We start from the raw sequence: 15,700 nt of genomic DNA on the forward strand, positions 1-15,700 counted from the left end.
AAGTCACCAACTGCTCTATGCCATACCTAGTTCTCTCTCCATGCGTAAATACTGGTCTGTACGTGCAAAGGGTTTGAAAGCCAGTAAACCACTCATTATACCTCAATCAGCTTTCCCTCCTACAGTAGCACTTGGCATGTGTGCTTCTAAGGCATGATACCTTTTGTACACAAACTAAACAGGAAATTAAGACAGTATTGTCTTATTTGTTGGAGCCACCTAAAAAAATAATTGGCCTAAATTATCTAGTTTGATTGTCTATAACGATGAAATCCATGTAGCTTAGTGCTAAATCCTTATGACATTATCCATTAAGGATAATGTCTTCTTGAGCATACTCCATGCCTAACCATGATGTGGTATTTTTGATTTTTCACGTGTTTTCCCCCCACCACTGTTCCCCTTTGATAAAGTAGAGCAAAAGCAAAAAATGAATCTCCAAATTTTGCAAAGAAGAAAGGCAGTAAGAATTGTGTGGGTCTGTGTATGTGTGCCTATTTATGTGCATGTCTGCCCGTAGGGTTCACAAATCAAAGTGACACCAAACATTTTGTTGTGTGAACTTCCGATGGACCAGTTCAAGCACATAACACAGTTAGAGCTAGGAGGGGTTAGAGATCACCTGCATCACCCTCCCCATTGTGTATTTAGAGAAACTAAAGCTTAGGCATCTACCCAAGGTCACCCAGTATATTAGTGGCAGGATGCACATTCAGATTCTTCTTTTCACTACTATAATGCAATCACTCACATTTATTTTCTGAGAGGGATTCCAAGTTTGGAATAGTCTGAGAGAAGATTTCAGTGACATTCCCCCTCTGTGTCTCAAAGAGATGATTCTGTTGTCTCTTGCATACTGTCAACTAGACCTGGCAGCTCCAAGTGGGTCCACAAGTTGAATATGGTGGCAGAAGTTCAAGGACCCAGCAGAGGCTGGGCAAATGGCCAAGTGGTTTCTGTCTCAGAAAGATCTCAGACACCTCTGTCAAGGAGCCCAGTGTGAAATCTGCAGATTTTGCTTTTTGAGCGGAAGCACGTGTCTTAGAAGAACTGGTATTGTCTTTAGTTGCTGCTAAGAGGCCTAGCGCCTCTGTTGCCCGATTTCCCTAGACTTCAGGCATTCTGAATTTAGATTAGTGATGAGTAAAGTAGAGAGAAGGGCTTCTTTCATGTTTTTCATTAAAAAAATGATTTTTCTTTGAAATGAAGTGAATAAAGTGCTAGTGAAAGGGGCTACTAGCCTCTCCAAAGACTCATATACCACGTTCGAATTGAGGTTCTTTTTCCTTCCTTAAATAAAGTGAATATAGTGCTGATGAAAGATGCTGACAGCAGTTCAGAGACTGACACTCTAGTCTTGAACTGGTGGTAGTTGTTCACATTCTTCTATTTAACTCTTCCTCTTTTAGACACAGATTTATAGTGGGGAGAAGGATGGTTTTAGATGAGACTCCTACCCAGTGTGGCTTCCATCCCTCAATGCTTCTAAGGAGAAAGGATTCCAGGTTCTATCCCGCATTATCCAAGGCTAGAATGTAGTTTGCATTTCTGGTCTACACAGACCAAGAGAAGGGAAGACGATGACTCCATGACCTTGGAACCTGGATGTAAACAGCTTTATCCTTCAAGCCCCAACGCCAAATCTTTTTTTGGCTGCATAGTGCATTTCCTTTACCTAAATCACTCTAGATCTTTATCTTGGCCTGCATTTTTGGGCCTCTGTAGGCATCAAGCACAGGGAATAGGAGAAATTTCTCTGTGGGAATATGCTTTAGGGAAGAGTTAGGCTCCAGTGTCTCATCTCTGTTCTGCCCCAAGTTGGGGATACTCTAAAGACACTGCAACCCCAAGTGACCACACAAACTGATTGTCAGCAGTGTCTCACCATCGACCTACTACTTTGATCCAAAGCCAAGACACGAAAGTGCAAAGAAAGAAGTGTAACCCCAGTATCCTGGTTACTGGCCAAAGCAGGGAGAATGCCACAGACAGCGGTGCCATGGTGGCAGGCGTCGCGGTGTGGGCAGAGAGTGGGCAGAGGCTGCTGGAGAAAGCTCCCCTCTTTAATTCTACAGCCCACCTCGTGACCTCCCATCTGTGAGCACCTGTGTCCTACCGCAGGGTCTCCCACCTCTCACAATTCATTTCTTAGTCTCTCCTTCTTTTCTGGGGTGCCCTAGCTCTCCTGGGATAGAGCTGGCACTTCAGAGTTAGAAGGAAAGAGAAATAGTTGTCTCCTTTTGCTAAACGTTAAAGCTAAACAAAGCACCAACGAAGGGAAAAAAAAAACCTTACAAAAATATAGTGGAGTCATTCGCCCGAGCTTCCCACATTATTTGTGGTCTATGAAATGTCAAAATATAACGAACAGACTTTCTAAACATTACCATCTCTTTCCACCCGTATATCTAACCTGCAGCAGCTTGAGCAATACCCTTTCACCTCTTAAAACTTCACTCTGTAGAACCACTATGTAATAAATCTAATTCACCCCACTGACCCCACCTTCCCAAATATACACCCATTTGCAATTTCAAAGAGACTCTCCAAAAAATAGACATTTGATAAAAGTGCATTTGCTTACACTCAGTCTATGCATATTATTTCTCGAGATTATTATTATTTTTAAACCATAAAAAAGATTGCATATTGGCAATATAGTGAGAAAACCATGGCGGCCATTTCTGGGGGGTGGTGGAGGGTAAGTGAGGCCAGTGATGAAGCACAGAAGCGACAGTGCTTGGAGACGGGCAGGAGGGGTCCTTAGCCTGGAGACAGGAGGACTGAGGTGGGGTCATCTTGCTTCTCAACCCTTGGGCCTCTGAAATGCCCCATCTCTTCAGTCCCTCCCTTCTCTCCACCTTTTCCCATTTCCACCTCCCGTGCCCTGGCCGCACGTCCCTCTTGGAGCAGAGGCAGAATGGCTTTTTGGCATGTGTCCCCCTGGGCCAGTTGGAAGCGAGGCATGGCCTTTGGAGTGTGATGTGGGACACACACCATAGCAAGCTTATTTGTGACTGTTTCCACTCTGGGAAAAATTGTCCATCACTTCTGTGACTTTAAAAATTTAAGCAGTTAGTAGGCTGATAGGTCAAGAAAAATCTTTTGTTCGTGTGGTTTTGCATTAATATTAAGCATGAATATATGTCATATATTACATTGCTTTCCTTCTGCTCTGGGGCAGACTGCACCCTCCTTCCAAACAGGACAGTGCACAGCCTATGGACTCAGATTTTTGAAAGCTGTTATCCCCCGCTCCCCACCCCACCCTGACCCCTCCCATCCTCCCGGCCCCTCAGTTCCTATATTAGAAAAGACCCTCCCTCCCCCTCCCACCAGCCCACCCGCAGTTAAATAGATAGTGCCACATTCTAAGATTCATGCATCGCTGCCTTTTGCTCTTGCACATACTGCGGAGGGAGAGAGACGGCTGTGTGCGCGCCCCGCCCCCGCCCCGCTGTCCCCTCCCCGCCGTCCCCAGGCTCTCCGCCCCGGTGCCGCCCCACGCCGCCTCTCCCCCCTCCGGGCCCCGCCCGCCCAGGCCCATCACTGGTTGTGGACGTCCTCCCTGCGCACAACCTTGTAGATGATCCAGTAGAACATGTTGAAGATGAGGAAGGCCATGGGGAAGCCGATGCGGGATATCTTGTCGATCTTCTTGGCTCTCTGGATGAAGAGTTTTCGCATCTCCTCCGGGGACTTGGATGGCGCAGGCGGGGGGTTGGTCGTGTTGTTGTTGTTGGCGCCTTTGACCGAGATGCCGTCCTTGGCCTGCAGACAGGCCGGACCCATCCCGTAGGCGGAGAAGTTGAAGCGGCCCTCTCCGGCCTCATCCTCCTGGAATAGATTCAACATGGGGCTCTACTTAAAATAAGACAGGGGCTGGGCACCCTCCCTGCAAGGCACTCCCCTAGGGGCCAGGCCACGCCCGTCTGGTGCTCCCTGCTCCCTGCACCTGCCCAGGGGTCTGAAGGCTTTCGGGCTGGCTGGGGAGTTACGCCTTATAGAGGGGCGCCGCTCGCGTGCTGAAACAGATGCAAACCAGGGGATAGGAATGGGACACAGGGTTTCCAGACCTGTGTTCAAATGTGGGCTCTGTCACTTGCTGGCTGTATGACCTTAGGCAAGTCACTTCCTTCTGTGAGTCTCCGGGTTTTCTATTTTACTTTTCCCCCTATAAGTGGGGGTCAGATTCATCCCACTACCTCAGAAGGATCTTTTGACCTGATATTATAGGGGAGCAGATGCTCTGAATGCTGTTTTGTTAGCAATCCAGGGGACAATTTGGAGAGATCAGATCCCCTGCTTTGCTTCTGTTGCCTCCTTGCCCTCTTCCCCCACCCCGTTCCCCAGTCTTGTGTGTGGGTTGGGGGGATGGAGCAAACAGGTGAGGAGGGAGCAAGGGCTGTGGGTCTCCCCTCCATTCCACAGCTTCCTCCTCCCTCCATGGTCCCACAGCCCTGGCACTTGTGACCTCACACAGACCTCTGGATGTTTATCAAGTTGTCATTCAAGGCCCCTCATCACTGGGCTCCAGCTTACCTTGACAGGTTTCTTTTCTCTCCCCCACCATATGCTTTGCACACCTGCCGCTTTTGTTGCTCTTTCTCCAAGGCCCTTGTGCATTCCCACCTCCCTGCCTGTGCTCACAACCAAAATGCCTGCTGCCCCTTTCCTTCCAGTCTCTCCCTTTCCCGGCCCATGGTGATCTTGCCCTGATCAGAATCATGGAGACACTACTACTGTCTACTCTCATCGTGTCCAGCTTTGTTTTCTTCCCGTTGGAATTCTGAGGCTGAGCTGTCGATGCCGTGTGTGGTTCTGGGGACTTTTCAGCAGCTTGCACTACCCTCCTAGGGAGTGGGAGCTTTGAGAGTAGCAGCCCTGCCTTCTGCTTCTTCCCGTGCGGGGCAGGGCCGCCAGAGAACACGCAGCCGCGCAGGAGCCGAGGGCACCTGTCCAGCTCTACTCCTGCCCACCTGACTTCAGGCCACCATCTGGGCTTGTTGTCACGACTGACTTCCGCCTGGTCTCCCTACCGCCTCCGGTCTGCCCCCACCCCGACCCCATCTGGGTGGTTATGACACAGATGTTTTTGGCCATCTTTTGCTCGGAACTTTTTAATCAGCTGATACTGACTCCACGGTCATTAAAACCTTACGTGGTAAACAAAGCCTTAGGGCACCCGGACCCTGTCTCCCTTTCCAGTCTCTACCTGGGCTGTTCTCTGCCTGGCATTCTGTGCCCCGGTCTCCCTGAACTATTTCCTTATATTCGAAAGTGCCTCGCTCCCGCTCATTAACTCTGGGCTTCAGGCAAGTTGTCCTCTCTTCCTGGAACACACCCCTAACTCCACCTGCTTCCAACTCCCCGTGCGCTGGACTAGTTCTTAGTCAGAAGCCGTCCCTGAGCGCCAAGATAGGCTAGGTGTCCCTGCTGTGTGTCCATAAGGTCCCTGTACATTTCTCCCCACCGATTTAAAGCTCTTCACGTATTGTATCCCTTGATTAATGTCTGCTTCTCCTACTAGACGGTAAGCTCCATGAAGGCAGAGACGCAGCCTGTCATGTTCATTGCTCCCTCAGCACTGAACATAGGAAGAGGGTAATAGCACCATGAGCTGGGAAAGGGAGAAATTAGGATAAGGGCATTTGGCAGTGCGCATAAGGCAGGGAGGTGGGAACGCACAAGGGCCACAGAAAAAGTGCAACAAAAATGGCAGGTGCGCAACACATATGGAGGGGGAGGGAATATGTGAACAGTTCCTGGACGGAAGCTCAAAACTAAGTAAATGTTTGTTGACTCAGTAAGTGTTTACTTGTATAACTTCACCAGTCCTAGCGTTTTTGTTGTTTTTCCTAATGGGTTGTATTTCTAGCACCAGCACCGGAAGGATTTGGGACATACGATGAATGCTCAAGAAATGTTTGGCAAATGAATGAATCTGGTCCTACATCTTTATTGCAGAAGTAGCGGAAGGAGGATTGCTACAGTGCCTGGCAAATAGGTGCTCAGTAAATGTTTGTTTCTGAGTTTGGTGACAGTAGAGGGTCTGTGCCAGGGCAAAGGAGAGGGGTGGGGAAGCTGGCCAAGTTACTGGGTCCTGCACCTGGAAGGAGGGCTGGATGCGACTGTTGCTTGTCATAAATCTGCCTTTGCTGCAGGGAGTAGAGGGGTGTGTTTGAAAACGTTTTCACTGGGCTCTAGTTCTGTAGCGGGAAGCACCAAGTTAATTTTCTGTATAATTTTGGGCAAACTATTCTCTGCCTTCCTCATCTATTAAACATGGGAGTAAGAGGGGAGGAGGTGTGTGGACTGGAGGCCCCATCTGGATAGATAACTGTCATTGTGGCCTTCTAGCTAGGAGAAGGGAAATTCCCTAGAAATGACTGGACAAAGTCTTGCTATTCCTATGCTGCCCACCAGGTGGCAGGAAACGAATGCCCAGCTGCCTTGGGAGCTGCTTGGGGATGGAGCCCGGGAAATCTGGTATGCCTGCCCAGTCAGGCCCACAGAGGTTTCCTCACACTCTAATGAGGCCGGCCAGGAGATTCGAGAACCAGATGCTTTCTGCCCAATAAATGAGGTAACCTGGGAAGATGGTGGAAGTGGAGGAGCCGGCCAAGATCACAGGCTCTGAGACTCTCAGGCATGCAGCTAGCTCCTCTTCACCCAGCACCTGGAACATAGGATCCCAACAGCACACTTCCTGCTAAAGGGAGGTTTCTGCAGGCCAGTGTACAAGCCACATCCCGAGGGGCTAACTGCAAAGGAAGCTCTTCTTTATGGAGAGTCCATTTCTGCGTCCTTGTAATTTCTGGCATTTGCGCAAAGTTCAGAGCTTAGGAATGAGGTCACCCTCATTCAAACACACTCAAGGGACCAGGCAGGAGAAATGTGACAGATGAAGTGAGCCCGGCTGAAAAACCGTCTCCCGTTAGAAGGGACAGCGTGGTAAGCTGGAGAAGGCAGTTCCAGTGCATAGTACCATGTTGGGGTGCATCCAGGGAGACCAGAGACTGGGGTTTTTGAGAGAAGTTAGGAGTGTGATTTTTAAATGCTGGCATCTTATTCCAGATTTTTAAGACACTGCTGGTGAGATTAAAGATATTTCCATGTTTGTTGTTTTTGACCTGGCCATTAGTGGTTGACCTCCGCCTTGGGATAAATTTTAATTCTTGTTTAAGATCCAACAGATGCAAGACTATTTTTATCTGCTTCCGGATGGAAACATTAAGGAGATAAGGTGCTGTATGGTCCATGTTTTGAGAGGAGCCCTGGGTCCCCCAGCACCTTCCTTCCCTGCCTTGCCGCCAGTGGCTCCGTGGCCCTGGTGCCTTGCTCCTCCTCGCTTGTCATTTGCTGACAGGATGCTCTCTGAGAGCTCTTCCAGCACGGACACACTGTGAGAGAGCAAGGCAGGAACTGAGCAAGAGAATCTGATCAGATCTGGACAGTGGCCTTATTCCCACTTTACTTGGCCAGAGAGAAAGCTTCTGTTTCCTATAGTGTGTAAATCTGCTAGGGATTTGGCAAGGGTGGGGGCCGCCTTTGGAAGTACTATAAGCCCAGCAGATGACACATCTGTAGGGGCACCAGTCACATTTTAGTCCACGCAGCGCACAGCCTAGGGGCCTGGTGCTTGTCAATTATTTTGGATACAATCTTCCCACATAAGTGTCTTTTCAACAGACGTATTAACTTTCTTTTAGCAGAGGGAACTGCAAAAAGCCACTAGGCTGTGGGATAAAAGGGAAAATGAAAAGTAAACCCCAGAGATAGTCATGCTTGATCAGTTCCTTGCTTAGATAATTTTAAGTCAGAGGCTAGGTATCCAATGGACAGCAATGGAAGGACGAAACTGAGGCGTCAAGGAATCCTGTCTGGCTCGCTGTACCCAAGGTAGTTTCCTCTTCCACGCAGGTTATATCTTAACTCCCACGGACATCCTCTGTCTTGGGATGTCTGCCTTCTGCCTCTGGTAAGCTATTAGAAGTTAAGTGAATCAGATTGCTAATGTTTAAGAAACATACTGATGGAAATCTGTGCCTGTGGAATCATTTTAATCCCTGGCACTTGTATGGCAGGAACAAAATTTAAAGCTACTTTGGCATCTGATTTACTCCTCACCACACCCTCCCTGTTGTGCGCCTTTAGTCTATTTTGTAGAGGAGAAAGTGGGCCCAACGAGAGGTCACTTGAAGTCACATACCAAAGAGATCTAAGAGGCAGAGTCCATTGTCATAGCGCATTGTAGCTGGGTTTTCAGCTCTCTTAAGTAGGTCAATCGAAAGCTTGCAGGACCTTGTTGTGTGGCAGGCGTGTGGTGTGGCCTGACAGGTCATAGTATATGGGTTCTTGGTTGTTCTCATCCATTGCTGGAAAAACTTCCAGGCGGGCTTTCTGACTGAATCTCTTTGTTTATTAGTTTGTTTGTTCCTTTGTCTATTTGTTCAACAAAAACCTATTGCATGTTCACTTTTAGGCACCAGGGACATACCCCTGAACAAGAGTAGACATGGCCTTTGTCTTTATGGAGTTTATGATTCCGTGGAAGAGATGAGCATTAAACAGTCACATCATTGAATGCATCGTTATAAATCAAGATACGTGTTCAGAAGGCATGCTCGTCTTGGACATAGAAATCAGACTCTCTTCCTCTGGCTGATACAGTCCCTGCCAGGGCGTGACTTAGAGAAGGGCGCCTGCATGGCCAGGGCCCTTGTAGGATACAACTTGCACGGCCGTACTCGACAGCCTTGCAAAAGGACTCAGTACAGGACCTACACCTTGACTAAGGGATCAGGGAAAGACGCCTCAGCTGAGGACTGGAAAATGAGCGGGTTAATGCCAAGCAAAGTGCGCCGGAAGAGCAACCCTGGAGGACAGAACAGGATACCTGAAGTCCTGTGTGGATATTGGAGGAACTAACTAGGCAAGAAGCTAGTGTGGTTGGTGCTCCGAGAGCAAAGGAGAAAGTGATGTGAAGATGAGGCTGGAGAGAAGGGCAGCTTCCCTGATCCCCGGGAGAAGAGGGTCCTGGGGAAGTAGTTATGGACCAGGATGTGGAGCCAGTTTGCTCCCACGCGCGGCACGTTCCCCAGTGGCATTTGCTGGTTGGAACACAACTTCTGAGTTAACAGAGGTTGGTGACTTTTCAGAGATGGCCTGCCAAATATTCCTTTATTCAACCCTTTGGCGAGAGAACCTGCTCTGGGGGGTGGCCTTGCTGGATGCCCCTTTCTTGGAGGTAGGAAGCGAAGGCCTGGAACCTGGAACTTTTACTTTAAGATCTTCACTGTGGTACAATTCCCATCTGGAACCACGCCCATTAAAATAAAGCTACCTTGCAGAAAACACCAGTCAACATCTCTCAGCCTGCCATGCATTGGGTTTAGGGCTAGTCATTGTTATCTTGGCCCCATTAGCATTTGCTCCATCAGTTCTGTCTTCAGGTGTAACCTGCTCATTTCTGTAGGGTAATTGTGGTTGGAGGAGTGACTGCCTACAGACCCAATCAGGGCAGTTATTTATGGGAGGGGAAGCTAGGACTTCTAGGGCTCGAATCCCTATTTTGTGCCTGCCTTACCCACTGAGAAGGATGGTCCAGTGAAACAAGTATCACAAGACAAGGCTGCCTGGAACTCTTGTGTTTACCACCAGCTGTCCCTGCTTAGGTAGTGACCCAAAGGCCTACCTTGTGATGTCTTCGCTTCCTTCTGAATCGGAGCAGCTCTTTGTGCTGTCGAGACACAAAGTTGACAGCAGCATACTCGAGCAAGGCTGAGAACACGAAGAGCAGGCACACTGCCATCCAAATGTCAATGGCTTTCACGTAGGACACCTGAAGTGGGGGAAGGGCAAGTGAGGATAGAGGAGTGTGAAAAACTGAGTATGGTGGAATGTTTTCTGCTTCTCAGTAACTCCCCACCTCACCTACTGCTGTACCCTCCTTAGCTGCGATATTGAGATGGAGAGTGCGGAGGAAAACAAGAAAAATGCATCAAGAAGACTGGATAGAATATTGAGGAAAATAGAAATTGTTTCCTAGAAGAGTACTAAAGAGAGGAAGATAGTGTATCTAGCCTTATTATTTAGTGGCACAGAATGTTGTGTTTAGTCTAAGGGTGGTGGGAACAGGATGTTGTTAAGTGTTAAAATGGAGAATATCAGCGAAAAGGTGGAGTAAGATCTTCAAAAACTCCTCCCTAAAAGCAACAAGAACACCAGAAGACAAGGTCAGAATAAACTTTTCAGAACTCTGTTAATTACCCAAAGGGTAACAGCAATCCTGTGGCATTTACTTAAGAATGAAAGCTGAATCTCAGTAAGAACAGCAAGCTATGTAGCATTTTACAAAAACAGCTTCATCAAGATATAATTCACATACCATACAATTCACACATTTAAAGTGTACAGTTCGTTGGTTTTTATACATTCACAAATATGTGCAACCATCATCACAGTCAATTTTAGAATTTTCATCACCTCAAAAAGAAACCCAGTAACTACTTTTAGCTATCATCCCATGATTCCCTCAATTCCCATACCCCCAGTCCTAAGCAACCAGGAATCTACTTTGTGTTTCTATAGATTTTCCTGTTTTGGACATTTTATGTGAATGAAATAATAAATATGTGACCTTTTGTGACCTATATCTTTTACTTAGCATAATGTTTTCCAGATTTGTCCATATTGTTACCTGTAACAGTATTTTATTCTTTTTATGGCCAAGTAATATTCCATCATATGGATATACCACATTTTTAAAAAACTTTTATTTATTTTAAGTGTGTTTTTCCAGGGCCCATCAGCTCCAAGTCTAGTTGTTTCAACCTAGTTGTGGAGGGCGCAGCTCACAGTGGCCCATGTGGGGATCAAAACGGCAACCTTGTTGTTAAGAGCATCTCGCTCTAACCGACTGAGCTAACTGGCCGCCCCAACATTTTGTTGACACATTCATCAGTTGATGTGCATTTGAGTTGTTTCTATCTTTTGGCTATTATGCATAATGCTGCTATGGCCTTTTGTGTACAAGTTTTTATGTGGACATATGTTTTCATTTTCCCTGGAACTTTGTGGAGTTTTAAGTTGTCCTATTTCTATCTTCCCATCCCCAGCTCCATGCTAGCCTTAAAAACCAACAGCCTGCAAGCACAGTGGAAACCAGCAGTATCCTGGAAGCCACTGAATGGGGCAGAAAAGAGTCGGAGCTTCTTCAAAGCCCCATTCCCAGAAAATTTGATTTGATCTGCCTTGTGATTCGTAGAAAGACCCCACTCACAAAGCTGTCTTTACTGTACCTGACTTGGAGCTGACCCAGTGTGAACAGCCTTTTCCCTGGGAGCATTTGTTGAAAACAATCAGTGGCAATTGTTGAGCATCATGTCAGTCTTAAGCAGTACCTACTTAAGTTAAGTACTTAAGTACTTAAGTTAAGTTAAGTTAAGTTGCCTACTTAACAGTTAAGGCAAACAATAGGTTGGTCAAAAAGCTTAAAAGGAGCGGGCATGAGATGTCAATTGTGGACTTTAGAAAGCTCTGATGTATTCCTGGGAATCTGTGTGCATGCTTAGACCTTGTGCATGCCCAGGGAAGGCCAGAGAAGGCATTTAGTGCTCAACTCTGGCTAACCTTGATATGCTGAGCAAGCAGGAAGTGAAGGCTAAGGAACGTTATAAACTGCCTGGCTGAGTGTTGAAATTTTTTCCTAACAAACACACACACAGCCCCTGGGCAAAGGCTGGGAGATTTATAGGTACACGGTATTCAAGGAAATCTCTGTTCAATTTTTAGCTAACCACCAAACTAACAGTGTCTCTGCTTACATAGCAAAGAATACAGATGACCTGACACAACAAAGAATACAGACATTACAGAATTAGTTCAGAAAAGTTACTGAATAAGCAACAGCAACAACAAATCATGAGGGAAGAGAATCTGATTTCCAGAGATGCCACATTATATTTTTTAAAATGTGCAGTTTTCAACCCAAAATTATAAGATATACAAAGAAACAAATAATATGGCCTGGCAATGGGCTGAATGTTTGTATCACCTCCCCTTCCCCATTCATATATTGAAATCCCAGTTCCAATGTGATGGTATTTGCAGGTGGGGCCTTTGGGAAGTAATTATGTCATGACATGAGAGTGGACCCCTCATGAATGGGATTAGTACCTTTGTAAGAAGAGACCAGAGAGTTAGTTAGCTCTCTTTCCACCATGTGAGGATACGGTAATGAGTTGGCAGTTTGCAATTGGAAGAGGATTCTCATTAGAATCCGACTGTGCTAGTATCCTGATCTCAGACTTCCAACCTCCAGAGCTGTGAGAAATAAATTTCTGGTGTTTATAAGCCACTCAGCCTAGGGTACTTTGTTATAGCAGCCTGAATTAACTAAGACTGGTCCATACATAGGAAAAGAAGCTGCCCCTGAGAAAGCCCAGATGTTGGACTTAATAAAGACTTTAAATCAGTTATTTTAAATATGTTCAAAGAACTAAAGGAAACCATGTCTAAACAACTAAAGAAAAGTATAAGAACAAAGTCTCACCAAGTGAAGCATGAGATAAAAATTATATAAAAAAGAACCACATAGAAATTCTGGAGTTGAAAAGCAAATAACTGAAAATTTCACTAAAGAGGATTAGCAACATATTTGAGTAGAAAGAAGAAAGAATTAGTGAACTTGGAGAAGAATCAGTTATCCTGTCTGAGGAATTGAATGAAGAAAAATGAACAGAGCCTCAGAGACCATCGTGGAAACATGATGGGGAACCATCACATGCACTAATATATGTTTAATGGGTATCCCTGAAGGAGAGGAGAGGGAGAGAAAGAGGCGTAAAGGATGTTTAAAGAAATGACCAAGATTTTCCCAAAATTTTATGAAAAACACTAACGTACACATCTAGGAAGCTCAATGAAATCCCAGCAAGATAAACTCAAAGAGATCTACACCTAGACACATCATAATCAAACTCAGAAGCCAAAGACTGTCTTGGAGAGAGAAGCAACTCATTATGAATAAGGCAAGAGATCATCGATAAGATAAAAAGCTGATTTCTTGTAGAAACCATGGGGTCTGGAAGTCAAATGAAAGTAAAGATGACCTAAATACATGGGAAGACATCCCATGTTCATGAATTGAAAGGCTTAATATTGTTAATATGGCAATACTCCCCCAATTCATCTACAGACTCAATGCATTTTTAATCAAAATTCATTTTTTCTTGTTGCAGAAATTAACAAGCTGATCTTAAAATCCATATTCATATCCATATGGAAATGCAAAGGACCCAGAATAGCCAAAATAACCTTTAGAAAGAACAGAGTTGGAGGACTCACACTTCCCTATTTCAAAACTTACTACATAGCTACAGTAATCAGCAGCATGGTACTGGCATAAGGATGAACATATAGATCAATGAATAGAATTGGGAGTCTAGAAATAAGACCATACATCTGTAATCAGTTGATTTTTGACAAAGCTGTAAATTCAGTGGAGGGAAAGAACAGTCTGCTCAACAAATGGTGCTAGGAGATCTGAATAGCCACATGTGAAAGAATGATATCCCTTTGTCATATCATATGTAAAAATAAATCAAAATGGATCAAAAGCCTAGAGTCAACTACAAAACTCTTAGAATAAAATATAGATGTAAATCTTTGTGACCTTGGATTAGGTATTAGTTTCTTAAATATGGTACCAAAAGCACAAGCAACAGAAAAAAAATAGATATATCTGACTTCATCAAAATTAAAAACTTTTGTGTATAAAGGACACTGTTGGTTAAATGAGAAGACAACCGACAGAATGGGAGAAAATATTTGCAAATCATATATATGTTAAGGGTTTAAAATCCACAATACACAAAGAAGTATTAAACACAACAATAACAAGAGAAATACCCCAATTAAAAAGTAGGCAAAAGATATGCATAGACATTTTCCCAAAGAACATACAGAAATGGTCAATAAGCACATAAAAAGAATGCTCAACATTCTTTATGATTAGGAAAATGCAAATCAAAACTGCAGTAAGATACCATTTCACATCCACTAAAATGTATATAATCAAAAAGACAGATAATAACTGTGGTGAGGATGTGGAGAGATTGGAACTGTGGTAGAATTATAGAATGGTGTAGTCACTTTGGAAAATAGTTTGCTAGGTCCTCAAAAAGTTGAGCATATAGTTACTATATGACCCAACAATTCCACTCCTAGATAAAAACCTATGAGAGTCAAAAACATATCTACATAAAAACTTGTACAAATATGTTCATACAAGCATTATTTATAATAACCCCAAAGTGGAAATAACCCAAATGTCTATCAACTGATGAGTAGATAAACAAAATGTGATATATCCGTACAATGGAATATTATTCAGCCACAAAAAGGAATGAAGTGCTGATACATGGTACACATGAATAAACCTTGAAAATATGCTATTAATAAATGAAAGAAGTCAGTCTTAAAAGTGCACATATTGTATGATTCTATTCCTCTGAGCTGTCCAGAATAGGCAAATCCACAGAGATAAAAAGTAGATTAGTGGTTACTAGAGGCTGGTCAGGGAGGAACGAGGAGTGACTGGTGATGAGTATGGGGGTTTCTTTTTGGGGCAATGAAAAATGTTATGGAAATTGATGGTGGTGAGAGTGTACAACTTCGTGAATATATTAAATGCCACTGGATTTTACGCTTTAACAAAAGAGAATGGGGAAGAATCTGATGTTGAGGGTTAGTAGCAAATGGAGCCAAGTATCGAGACCCCAAAATGCGTGGAACAGAATGTTGAGTCTAACATTAGGAAAAGAAAGCAGAGTATGTCTGTTGGTACAAATGAACAGAACAGACTATGCTGTCAGGTGGTAACAGTAAACAAAGAATTTGGTTTCAAGCATTTATGCAGAGTGTAGTGGAATGCAAAACCTAGTGTTAATAGTGCAAAGGGCAGATTGTTGAGTTCTGTTGTGAGGGTGAATAGAGGTGGGTAGTGTCTAGTGTTGATGGCAAAGGAAGTGGATGTCATGTCTCACATTGGAAGCTAATGGAACAGTCCATGTCCTGAAAAACAACCAAGAAAAGGTGGAGAGACTGTTCTAAATTAAAAGAGCAACCATATGCAATATGAATATTGGATCCTTGATTGGATCCCTCACCATGTCCATTGACGACCTTTTTTTGACAATTGGGAAATTTTAAATGAAGGTTTTATATTAGATGAAATTATGGCATTATTTATAATTCGATAATAATTGTTTCAATTAATGTTGATTTTTTAGATGTGATACCATTGTGATTCTTATTCCTTATTCAGAGGTGAATTGTCATGATGTCTTTAACCTTCAAATGCTTGAGCAAAAATGGCATCAATCTATCTACCTACCTACTTACTTACCTACCTACCTACCTACCTACCTACCTATATAGACAGACAAAATAAACCTGGCAAAATGACAACAAGTGGAATCTAGGTGAAAGGTCCTGGGTGTTCACTGTGTATGATTTCAGCTTTTCTGTATCAGAACAGAAGGGTAAGTGTGGCATTCATTGGAAATGGCACATTCAGCATAAGGTTGGGTAGAGCAGAGGATGGTGTTGGCACTAACACCAGAGCAGAATGTTGCCTCTACTGTTGAGTGAATAAAGCAGAGTGTGTCTCAGACGACATAGGGAACGTAGGCAA

General features: G+C 44.5%; 1 protein-coding gene across 2 annotated transcripts in view; it reads right to left on the bottom strand.

The window, feature by feature from the left end:
• Nucleotides 1-3,372: 3,372 nt before the first annotated feature.
• Nucleotides 3,373-15,700, bottom strand: part of GLRA1 (glycine receptor alpha 1) — a 72,559-nt gene continuing 60,231 nt past the window's right edge. Inside the window, exons 8-9 of one of the 2 annotated variants that reach the window (XM_033096431.1) lie at nucleotides 9,698-9,844; nucleotides 3,373-3,837 (exon numbers count right to left, since the gene is read on the bottom strand). In XM_033096431.1, coding sequence (XP_032952322.1) covers nucleotides 3,547-3,837; nucleotides 9,698-9,844 — 438 coding nt within the window. In that variant the 3' untranslated portion in view covers nucleotides 3,373-3,546. Of the gene's footprint in view, nucleotides 3,862-9,697; nucleotides 9,845-15,700 lie in introns of both variants that reach the window. The other variant, XM_033096430.1, reaches the window with a different exon arrangement.

Source organism: Rhinolophus ferrumequinum, chromosome 24, assembly GCF_004115265.2.
Source record: "Rhinolophus ferrumequinum isolate MPI-CBG mRhiFer1 chromosome 24, mRhiFer1_v1.p, whole genome shotgun sequence".
Classification (NCBI taxonomy): domain Eukaryota; kingdom Metazoa; phylum Chordata; class Mammalia; order Chiroptera; family Rhinolophidae; genus Rhinolophus; species Rhinolophus ferrumequinum.